Source organism: Malus sylvestris, chromosome 15 (assembly GCF_916048215.2).
Source record: "Malus sylvestris chromosome 15, drMalSylv7.2, whole genome shotgun sequence".
Classification (NCBI taxonomy): domain Eukaryota; kingdom Viridiplantae; phylum Streptophyta; class Magnoliopsida; order Rosales; family Rosaceae; genus Malus; species Malus sylvestris.
In genome coordinates, this window is record NC_062274.1 from 24,446,110 (window position 1) to 24,458,509 (window position 12,400).

The 12,400-nt window shown below is 35.4% G+C and overlaps 1 protein-coding gene across 1 annotated transcript; it reads left to right on the plus strand.

Moving 5' to 3' along the window:
• The first annotated feature begins 1,151 nt into the window (after nucleotides 1-1,151).
• LOC126605997 (probable calcium-binding protein CML20) lies at nucleotides 1,152-3,749 on the plus strand. The gene is made up of 7 exons (XM_050273461.1): nucleotides 1,152-1,314; nucleotides 1,543-1,663; nucleotides 1,790-1,826; nucleotides 1,916-1,943; nucleotides 3,024-3,176; nucleotides 3,294-3,396; nucleotides 3,526-3,749. The coding sequence occupies exons 1-7, from the start codon at nucleotides 1,312-1,314 to the stop codon at nucleotides 3,588-3,590; spliced, it is 510 nt and encodes a 169-aa protein (XP_050129418.1). The 5' UTR covers nucleotides 1,152-1,311; the 3' UTR covers nucleotides 3,591-3,749.
• Nucleotides 3,750-12,400: the final 8,651 nt, after the last annotated feature.

Consider the following 12,400-nt stretch of genomic DNA (forward strand, 5'->3'; position numbering starts at 1 on the left):
CCCTCCAACATTTATATTCCAAACTCACCAACTGGGTATATTATGATCAACATTAATACTAGTTGCCTCAAAATCTAAATTTCAAACATAGATGATATAATATCGAACCCAATGATCAGACGGCAATGAATTGAAAAAAAAATGGACCCAAATTGAAATTACTTCAGAAGAGCAATCTCCTAACAAATAAGAGGGTTAAGAATTCAGATAGGGTTTCAAGGAGCAGCTTGTTTTGCTCATGTGACTTTCTTATTTGCCGATTTTTGGCTCGTAAAGCTTTCAATTCTTCTTTGTGGGAGTGAAGATGGTGATGACTGCATCATGGCAGTCCATACCATTTCAGAAATCTCCATGATCTTCTTCTCGATGTTGGCGGCTTGAGTTTGAGGGTGGAATTGGTGCTTGTGCGTTGGATTTGGAGGTGATGGTCGGATGGGGGTGGTGGTGACCATTAATTAGTGGAGGCCATGCTTCCATGACCTTCTATTAATTTAGTAGAGAAAGCCCTAGTTAATTTAAAGGGAACTTTAACGAAAAGCTCCAGGTACTGTTCACTTTAACGAAAAACTACATTTTTACACTAAAAAGTCAATTATGGTACTATTCAATTTACACTTTCTTTGTCCTTATCATTAAAACTCAAAGTTTTCAAGTCATTTTCATTAGTTTTCCTTAATTTAAAAGGAATTTTTAAATGGGGCTTAACGAATGTGATATTTTCATTAGGTTAGGTACTTGTTTGGAATGTTTAAAAAGGTTGAGCCACTTAGTACTATGGTCTAGTGATATTCCTGTTTACTTGTAAGTGAGGGGTCTTAGGTTCGATTCTTGCTAAAGACGAATTTGAAACCACATTATATGGCTAGTCCAACGTGAGGCTTAACCCATTCCGCCACTGATATACTATCGTTTGTTAAAAAAAAAAAAAATTTGAGACCAATTTAAAATGACACTAAATTTAAGCACTTAATTTTATTATATGATTGAGATTTCGAACGTGCATGCAGATAAGAGAGCACAACGTTAAAGAAGAGGAAGAATAAAATAATAATGATATTGAGCCCATTAAAACTGGAGTAAAACCTGGCTCGACCCATCAACTCCAAAATGTCAGTTGACCTTACTAGTTTACAACTGGGCGCGTTAAAAATAAATTTCCTGGCCCAATCTGTCTGAGTATCAAAACACCCAAATTCCTTTCCCAAACTTGATTTGCAAACAGAGACCTCCTCAGAGCTTCTGGGCGAAGAAACATCACATTCCTCCAGAGAAAGACGCTTTCTTCGACTTTCATACTTCACGCGTCGCTAAATGGTATACTTCTCAATGCAATTTCCTGCTCAATTTTTACTCTTCTAGCATCTTTAGCTCATTATTTGGCTAATCTTATTTAGTAAAATTGCATACTTTGAACGATTTAATTTGATCGATTGATGGAATTTGAAAAATACGGATAAATGGGTTTTTGAATTTGATAGATTTTGGGTGGTGGGTAGGGTTTTGATTGACTTGGTTTGTCTGAATTTGGTAATGGGTTGATAGGCAAGCCTTTACGGAGGGGCATCTAGGAAGGAGAAACCCAGAGGGAGACATCATGGGTTAACTCAACAAAAGAGGCAAGAGATTAAGGAGGCATTCGAGTTATTCGACACCGATGGCTCAGGTACTTCAAAGTTAGGATTTTGATTAAGATTTTTTGAAGGGTTTGATGTCGTTGGCTTATATTGTTTGTATAAGAATGTTTGATTAAATTCATGGTTTTTTATGTTGCCCATTTTGTGTTGTTTAGGCACCATTGATGCCAAGGAGTTGAATGTTGCCATGAGGTATGAGTTCTTAACTCATGCTTTGTGATTAATTATTTGTTTAGTCATATAAATGTTTACAGCTGATTGTTTATTTTTTTTCGTGACAGGGCTCTCGGTTTTGAGATGACTGAAGAGGTAATGTGCCGCCTACATACATTCACTTGTTAAGCTTGTGTTTGTGAGTTTGAAAATGGTTTTCCTAAAATTATATTGCGTATGTTTTTATCTCTAATTTGTCCCTGTACGGTTTAAAACTTTAAATTAAAACCTGGTGGTGAGACTGAGTAATATTTTCTGATGGGGAATTAGGGACTTATTTGGTATCCTATTTGAAAAATTTTATAATTTCTCAAAACATTTTTTAAGAATTTTTCTTAAAAACAATTTTCTTTAAGACTCAAAAACTTGTTTGGTATGTGATTTAAAATTTTAAAAACCTATTTGGTATGCGATTTAAAAATTTTAAATCTTACAACTTGAACTGGACAAAATGATCCATAAAAAGGGGGTCAAGAGAGAAAGAGGAGAGAGGAGGAAAGAAAGAAAGAGATGATTAGAGAAAAGAGAAAGAAGTGAGAAGATCGGAGGAGATAGAGAGGAAGAGGAGTGAGAGAAAGAATTAAGAGAATGAAGAGAGCGGATTGGAGGAGAGACAAAAAATGTAAAAAAAAAAAAAGAGAAGGGGGAGAAAGAAAGAAGAAAAGAGAGATAGTTTTGGAGTGAGAAGGGAGGAGGGAGAGAAAATAAATGAGTGAGTTTAAGTTTAAAAACTCTAAAAACTCACTTTTTGTGTTTTTAGATAATAGACTATACTTTTGAGTTAGTCTTAAGTTCAGTTTTTGAAAATAGTCCTACCAAACAAGTTTTTAAGGCCTAAAACTTGAAAATTGTTTTTGAGTTTAAAAAGTTGGATTCAAGTAAAGTACCAAACATGCTCTAAGTTTTTCCGTATGTTTGCTTGGCTCTAAATGGTTAGGCGCGTCTCTATTTTCTGGCCCTCTAGATTATCTGTTGATTTTTCTACACGTTTAGCTTTTGCTGTTTCATTTTTGCTATGTTCTCTGAAACCTCACTACAAACTAATAGTATGTTATGAGGTGAACATATTTATCATTTGAATTTCTTGAGAATCCTAACAATTTTCTTTCTACTTGTTATTCTATATTTGGTACGTTGACTGAATGGCTAACATGTTGCTCTGTTGTTTCTTTGCAGCAAATTAATCAAATGATTGCAGATGTTGACAAGGATGGCAGTGGTGCTATCGACTTTGATGAGTTTGCACACATGATGACAGCCAAAATTGGAGAACGGGACACAAAGGAGGAACTCATGAAAGCATTCCAGCTCATCGACCTAGATCGCAATGTATTGTTTTGCTTATTCAATATTAGTTTTGTTTCAGTTTGGAATACTTAAATTCAAATACTTGTGTTGTTTCAATCTGTCAATACTTAACCCCATTCTTTCTGGATTTGAATCCAGGGAAAGATATCTGCTGCAGACATTAAAAACATTGCAAAGGATCTGGGTGAGAACTTCACAGACAGAGAGATCCAAGAGATGATTGAGGAAGCAGACCGAGATCGTAAGTACATAAATATATATAAACCATCCCCCTTTTGATGCCATCAACCTTTGTCTCCTGTGTGCCACTGCTTTGTAATTGTTGATTATAATTTCGCTGATCCTAGAGGTTATGGCCTGAAATATACAGGTGATGGAGAAGTCAATGCTGATGAGTTTATCAGGATGATGAAGAGAACAGCATACGGGTATTAGAACTTGTAAGCTTTTAGCCTTCTGCGTGATGTCGAGGTCGTGATCCATGCAGAATTATTGTGTAATGTATTTATAACTTTAAACAAAAGCCTTTTCGTTTCGCTTTGAGAATGTTTTGTAGAATGGTAAATCTTAAACATAACTATGGTGCCTAATGTTTTGTTCATGAAAAATGCCAATTATGATTGATGGTATTACTATTGTTTTGGTTACAATGGAAGGAATCGAAGTTTTGACTCACCGTAATCGTAACTCATTTCCGCTTTCTCACTTGTTGCTTATGCTTACCTCGAGTCTCAAATATATAATGAACCTCATATTTGCACTCATAAAATATCATCTTGTCACGACTTCTGCGTAAAAAGGAAAAGAACAGTGTTGCATGGCATTTTTGGTTACCCCAGTTGAGCTAGGCCGTATGCATCCGAGTTCGAATCCTTATTTCGATATACATAGTAGGTTACCCCAGATGAACAAATATAAATCTTAACGGCTAGCTTTGGGCTCCAATCTCAGAGTTTTGATGGAGTAATGAGATTCTTCCTCCGCCTATCCAATACTCTTTCTTCTTCTCCGTTAATTCTCTCTCTTGTCAGACACAAAACCACCCACTTCCTCCGTCTATTAAAACTCTGCAAAACGTGCGAGGATTCGTTAGGTCCTGTTTTTCATCTGGGTTCTTCACATTTAGCGCTCTCTCTCTCTCTCTCTCTCTCTCTCTCTCTCTCTATTCCAACAAATCCAAAGGCTAAGTCTTGGCCTGCAGAACCTGGTAATCCGGTACCTTAGCAATCACGGCTTCTACCATGACCTCTTGTATGTCTACCTGCATTCCCGGCCTTCCGGTTGCCCTTCTGATGACTTCACGTTTCCATTCGTCATCAAGGCGTGCGCGGCTCTCGCTGCGATTAGGTCTGGCAAAGAGGTTCATTGTGTTGTGATCACAACTGGGTTTGAGCAAAACCTTGTCATACAGACTGCCTCAAGTGATTTATATGCAAAAACCGGCTGTTTAGGGTTGGCACATGAATTGATTGATGAATTTGTGTTAACTATAAAGTTTAGGAGAGATTGGTTACTCTCACCACCACTTTCAGGACATACCCATAGGAGAGATTGGTTACTCTCACCTAGGGGTGGGTTCGGTACGGTTACCGTACCAAAACCCTCGTACCAATTACCGTACCAAACTTTCGGTTTGGTAAAATCTATTACCAATACCATACCAAACTTTCGGTATACCGAAGTTCGGTATTGCCAAATGTTCGGTTGGCATGGTATGGCAATGGTATTTGCCACTTTGTTTTGGGACAAATTTGTTTTGGCTTTTTTAACCCAATTCAAGTGCAAAACTTTTTTATTGTACCTTTATCTAATACTTTGTAGCCTAAATTCATCGATTATTCATCATTCACAATTCACACACACAATAATTCAAATGATGCATCAAGATTCATGATGAAAATTAAGTTTACAATCCAAATAGAAGCTACGAACCAAAACAAATAGAAGTTTCCCCCATGCTAAAGATCGTCTCTATCCTCCATTGGTTCAAACACACTTCTAGAACTTTCCCAATGTCTTCTCCCTTATGACCTGTGATCTTTATGAAGTTTATAATCCGTTTGTGCAACTTTCATTCCATATCCATGAAGTGAGCGGCAACTACCATGTAGTTAATGTTTTGTACCGATGTCCAAGTATCGGTTGTGATACTTACCCTGTGATTATGCATTGCTTCAAATAACTTAGACTTCTCCAACACATATAAATCACACACACTAGCCGCAATCTTCTTCCTATTTGGAATCTTGAACCGAGGTTGAGCCTCTTTCAGCATATCAAATTATTAGAATATTATAAATATGTGTTATATAATTATATATTATATAATTTATAAATTATATATTATATTATATGTTCGGCACGGTAAGATAATACCGTGGTAATGATATCCATTACCAATACCGTACCATGAAATTTCGGTACGGTACAATACCGTACCATTACCGATTGGCACAAAAAATTTGGCACAAAATCGGTATGGTACGGTTGGTAATTCGGTTGGCACGGCAATTTGGCAAAAAATCCACCCCTACTCTCACCACCACTTTCAGGACATACCCATAATCTCGAGCTAAAAAAACTTACATGTGGCACCTAATTATCAACTGTCACCGGTATGAATTTATAAATGATTTTACAGATCACGCACCAACGATAACTTTTGATAATAAAACTCAAATTTTAATGGAGCGACACATAAGGTAGGAACCTTAACAACGGATCTCGTCGTCATTTGTTCAAAAGTAAAAGTCCTGTAGTTTTCGTTGGTCGGTTAATTAGTTTAGGTTGGTCCACAATGTCCAAATCCGAATGGCTGGCTATACAGTTTATGACATAGGCAAGTTGTAGGCTCATGTCAAATTCCAAGCTGGATGTTGAACCGTTGGTTAATCTTTTGACACGAGCTACAATTTGTCATTAACATGGGAAAGGTAGCTGTTTGGATTTTAGACATTTGAGCCCAACCGACCAAGACATGTCATTTGAAGTTTTGACCTGACTCTGACTATTGACATTCCTCTAAAACGAAACCCCGTACTAAACATGGAAAGGAAAAAGAAAGCGTCTCTCTTTAGTCTACTCAAATGAAAAGTCATGTACTTTCAGTTTTGATACAGACGTACAATTGGAAAGTTCTCCGTTCCTATCTAACTAACTATATGTATCAAATGAGCCTTTAAAGTAAGGAATAATTATGAAAAGGCGTGTAAGTGATGAAAAAGCGAAAACAAAAAATGGACATTGTAACATAGTGTCTGAATCAAAAAATAAAAAATACATTAGGAAGAGGACACTACGTTGAAGTGTCTGAATCCAAATATAAAAACAAGCATCTAGTAGGCGAGTGAATGATGAAAAAAAAAACGAAATTAGGAAATGGACGCTGCAATGCAACGTCTGAATCCAAATGTAAGAAACAGAACAAGAAAACAGACACAGCACGTGTTGACATATTCCAAAATATAAAGAGTATGAGAAAATGAGTGTCAATTGAAGTGGGTGCCAGTTGTAGCGACATATTTTGTAATTTTTTTTTTATATTTTAAATGCAAAATCACCCTAAATAAGAAACATTTGAGGGCCAACACTGCACTGCAGCATCTAACTATATCTTTATGTTATTTATTTATTTTTTTTAGAAAAAGAGAACCGGTTGATGCTTTCGTCACACCAGTCCATATTTTCAGGGGCCGAGAAGACCCAAAGACATTTTAGCCTCTCCATGATCACCATTGTACGATTCACCTATTCAAGAATCAAACTTGAGATGTATTATGTGAAATACGAGTCTGGAATTTATCCTCAACTCTGGATCACCTCATGATAGCATGAAGATCAATCTGACGGCGAACCCGTGCCAGTTGTTTTCAACACGGTCACAACCAACATTTCAAGCTATCCAAAGGTGTCATTCAAGGTAAGGACGGAGGAAAACTCCAAAAAAGACTTATTTCCGTCCAGTGCACGTGACAAACTCTCATTGAAGCGAAAACGGAAACTCGCACGAGAAAGGCTGCGCTGTCAACCACTCGTTGTGCCGCGCCAACACCATTTTAGTGAAGCCAGCGATAAACTCGGCATACTAGGTGGCGGTGTAAACTCGAGCTGGACAACCAGTGGGCCCCGCCTACCCCTCCCGGAAACCCGCATAAAGAAACATGTGCAGTGTCCATTTCCTAATTTGGCATCTTCTTCATCAAATTCCTCAACAAGTGAATATGGTTGCAGAGGTTTTGCAGCTGTTGGTCATTTTTATGATCACTCTTATACCTAGTCAATAACTTTCACAATTTAAAGTTCGTTTTGGAATTAATTATATTATATAAAATTAAAAAAAAATGTGTTGAGTTATTTTGATTCAGTTTCATAAATAATGTGAGTTATTTTGCTATCGTTCCAGAAATAGTGTGAGTTTGTTTAGTTTCATAAATAGTGTGTGTTATTTTGCTATAGTTCTAGAAATAGTGTGAGTTATTGTGGTTCAGTTTTATAAATAGTGTGAGTTATTTTGTTATAATTTCTAATATAGTGTAAGTTATTTTGGTTCAGTTTTAAATAGTGTAGGTTATCTTGCTATAGTTCCAGAAATAGTGGCTTACTTTGGTTCAGTTTCATAAATAGTGTGGATTATTTTGTTATAGTTCCAGAAATAATGTGAGTTATTTTGATTCAGTTTCATAAATAGTGTGAGTTATTTTGTTATAGTTCCAGAAATAGTGCAGGTTATTTTGATTCAATTTCATAAATAGTGTGAATTATTTTGTTATAATTCCATAAATAGTGTGTTTAGTTTGAGATGGTTCTAGAAATAGTGTGGGTTATTTTGATTTAGTTTCATAAATAGTGGGTTATTTTGATTTAGTTTCATAAATAGTGTGTTATTTTGTTATAATTCCAGAAATAGTGTGGGTTAGTTTGCGATAGTTCCATAAATAGTGTGAGTTATTTTGTTATAGTTTCAGAAACAGTGTGCGTTATTTTGTTATAGTTTCAAAAATAGTGTGCGTTATTTTGATTCAATTTCATAAATAGTGTGATTTATTTTGTTATAGTTCCAAAATAGTGTGGGTTATTTTTATTCAGTTTCATAAATAGTGCGGGTTATTTTGTTATAATTCCAGAAATAGTGTGGGTTGGTTTGCGATAGTTCCAGAAATAGTGTGAGTTATTTTGATTAAGTTTCATAAACAGTGTGGGTTATTTTGTTATAGTTCCAGAAATAGTATGGACCATCTCAGTAATATAGGAAAGGTGATGGGTAAAGTCAATTAAGCTATAAAGAAAATGAAGCTAAAAACTAACATAGAATTTTCGTTTTTTGTTTTTATTTTCTTGCTATAAATAGAGGCTTACATGAAACAGGAGGGATGAATAAGGGCATAGGAAAGGTAATGGGTAGGATACGGAACAAATGCAGATGGAATCGTACACAACATGAAAACAAAACTAAACAATTTTGAGCAGGTTGTCTTTTTCCTGTCTTGGTTAACATTTTATGTCATTCCATGTGCATTTCTTCCTCCTACCACAGAGTTCACAACAATTTTTCTTCTTTAATAATGAAGGATTGGATGAGGCTTTCGAGTAGAACAATGTAGGAGCGGAGACAAAATATATTAATACAGAGATTACATTGCCACAACTACATACGAAAAGCGAAACAACAAAAAACTAGATCGTATCCATTAAGCCACCCACTGTGGAGGTATGATATACGCCGGTGCAGTGATCAATCACGAATGCAGATGCAATTTGTAGCATGAAACAGGGTGGACACTACTAGGAAACCAGTTATTAGTGGCGTTTTGAAAACCGACAAAAAACATATATTATTGTCGGATTTTAAGCAAAATCCGACAGAAAATGGATGCAATGACGGATATAATAAGTGACAGAATTGCTTGCGTCATGAAATTAATTTTCCAACAGAAAATACTTTAAAACCGACAGAAATTGTGTCTGATATAACCGATAGAAATATTTCTGTCGGCTAAAACTGACAGAAAATCATTAAACCATCCGACAAAAATTAATTAAAAATGAATAAATAAAACCATTTACTGTCGGCTAAAACCGACAGAAATTAATTAAAATAATAAATAAAATCATTTCCTGTCGGCTAAAACCGACAGGACTTATATTTATAATAAAAAAAAAATTAAATCACTTTCTGCATTTTCCATATCCCCACTGCCCATCCCCACTGTATGTCACCATTGTCTGCCTCCCTTCATCACTTCATCCAACCCTGGTTTAAAGTCAGGTGTGAGACAGACACCAACGAGAGAGAGAGAGAGAGTCTTAGATAGGAAGGATGCATAAACAAAGGTATGCATAAAGAATGAATTGAATAGAAAAACATAAGGATAGAAATTGAAGCGTTCTTAAAACGCAAACCCAATTCCCAGTGTCAGCTATCAGGTCTTAAATGCTTGATATTTTGAGCCAACTCATTGATCATTGCGACAAATTGGAAACAAAACAACATAATTCAAACCACAGATATCATGAATTCTCCAAAAATGGTGCAAACTTCCCAATAGAACCAATTACAAGACATCTGCATAATCTGAGTACCTTGTATACAGTTCCAAAACCTCCTCTCCCTATCTTATTACTCGAATGGAAATTATCCGTCGCCAATCTTAATCGTCGTAGGAGAAAGCCTTGGTATTCTCCAGCAAATTCTCTATGCAACACACAAAACAAACAATCAATCACATAACAATGATGATCCAGCCGATTAGCACGAACAAATACCAAATATGGAGGTAAAAAAAGTAACAAAACCAAAGAGCGTGGAACAATTTATTCATGTCCGTACCTTCGTGACCACGGCCAAATTGACCAGAACCAGAACCCCTTTTCCTGACAGCAGCTGAAGCATCGAAGCAGCCTGAATCTCAGACTCTCTCTGTTTATGCATACCTTTGTAAACTTTCGAATATGAAGGATGCAGCAGAATGAATTGAAAATTATTTGTTACCTTTCGAATAGGAAGGATGCAGCAGCCCCTGACAAATCAACCCATACCTCTAACTCCTATGTCCCTTCCTCACTCTTTCTCTCTATACCCATTCCGTTCCCCTCAACCCTACCCCCATACTTTTCCCCATCTCTCTCTCTCTCTCTCTCTCTCTCTCTCTCTCTCTCTCTCTCTCTCCGCAACCAACGTTAGTGGACAGAACCCACCCCCCACCCCCCTCTCTCTAGCTCCTACCCTTCCCATCAACCCTCTGTCCACGCCCAACCCTTCCCATCAACCCTCTGTCCACGCCCTCTGCAGTCTATGTGGAATTGTTGGTTGTAATAGGTTACAAATGTTCGAACAAAATAGAAAAGAGAGAGGAGAAGGAAAAGGAAATGAGGACAGAAGAATAGGGGGAAGGGGAAAGCATCGGCGCAAGGAAGATGGATGGGTTTTAAAAATTTAGGTTATTTTAATTACTGTCGGTTAAAACCGACAGAAAAAATTCATCACTGTCGGTTATAACCGACAGAAAAAAAAATGGCGGCAAAATTCCCTCCGAAAATTTTAAAATTTTCCCTCAAAATTTTAAATTCCCCCCAAAATTTTGTTACAATTTAAAAAAATAAAATAATAATTGTTTGGTTTAATAAATAAATAAATAAATAATATGTATTTAAATAGAATATGTTTTTAAAAATTAAATAAATAATTGTTTGGTTTAATAGGTAATTTTTACACTTTTGGTTTAATAGAGAATAATGCATGTAAAATATGCGATAAAGAAACAAAAAAAGAATTGTACAATGAAAATGTCATCACACAAACTAAATATTGTCTAATCAATACTTGAAAAACATAAATAAATATTGTCTAATGAATAAATTTGATATTCAATTTAAAATATTTACACTTATACTTAATAGAAGTATAACATTAACGCTAAGTGTTTGTTTAATCTACCGTTTTGATGGGATACGCATTCTATGAAGCGTTTTTCAACAATCCAACCGGCAAACTTGTTTGTACACACTCCGAGATCGCATACGTAAAAAATCACAAAAAACAAACATTAAGAGATTAGGTAACAAAACAAAAGTTTTTAACGGTTATAAACGAAAAATCACAATTTAACGGTTACTTTAGCTCCGATTTTGATGATTTTTTACAGCAACACTCCTCGACCCTATAAGAATGCATTGAACAAATTCGATCTTCAATTTAAAATATTTACACTAGTGGATAAATCTTATTTTATACTTAATGGAAGTATAACATTAACTCTAAGTGTTTGTTTAATCTACCGTTTTGATGCGATACGCATTCTACGAAGCGTTTTTTAACGATCCAACCGTCAAACTTGTTTGTACACACTCCGAGATCGCATACGTAAAAAATCACAAAAAACAAACATTAAGAGATTAGATAACGAAACAAAAGTTTTCAACGGTTATAAATGAAAAATCACAATTTAACGGTTACTTTAGCTCCGATTTTGATGAATTTTTACAGCTACACTCCTCGACCCTATAAGAATGCATTGAACGAATTTGATCTTCAATTTAAAATATTTGCACTAGTGGATAAATCTTATTTTATACTTAATGGAAGTATAACATTAACTCTAAGTGTTTGTTTAATCTACCGTTTTGATGCGATACGCATTCTACGAAGCGTTTTTTAACGATCCAACCGTCAAACTTGTTTGTACACACTCCGATATCGCATACGTAAAAAATCAAAAAAAAAAAACAAACATTAAGAGATTAGGTAACAAAACAAAAGTTTTCAACAGTTATAAACGAAAAATCACAATTTAACGGTTACTTTAGCTCTGATTTTGATGATTTTTTACAGCTACACTCCTCGACCCTATAAGAATGCATTGAACGAATTCGATCTTCAATTTAAAATATTTGCACTAGTGGATAAATCTTATTTTATACTTAATGGAAATATAACCTTAACTCTAAGTGTTTGTTTAATCTACCGTTTTGATGTGATACGCATTCTACGAAGCGTTTTTCAACGATCCAACCGTCAAACTTGTTTGTACACACTCTGAGATCGCATACGTAAAAAATCACAAAAAACAAACACTAAGAGATTAGATAACAAAATAAAAGTTTTCAACGGTTATAAACGAAAAATCACAATTTAACGGTTATTTTAGCTCCAATTTTAATGATTTTTTACAGGTACATTTCTCGACCCTATAAGAATGTAATGAATGAATTTGATCTTCAATTTAAAATATTTACACTAGTGGATACCA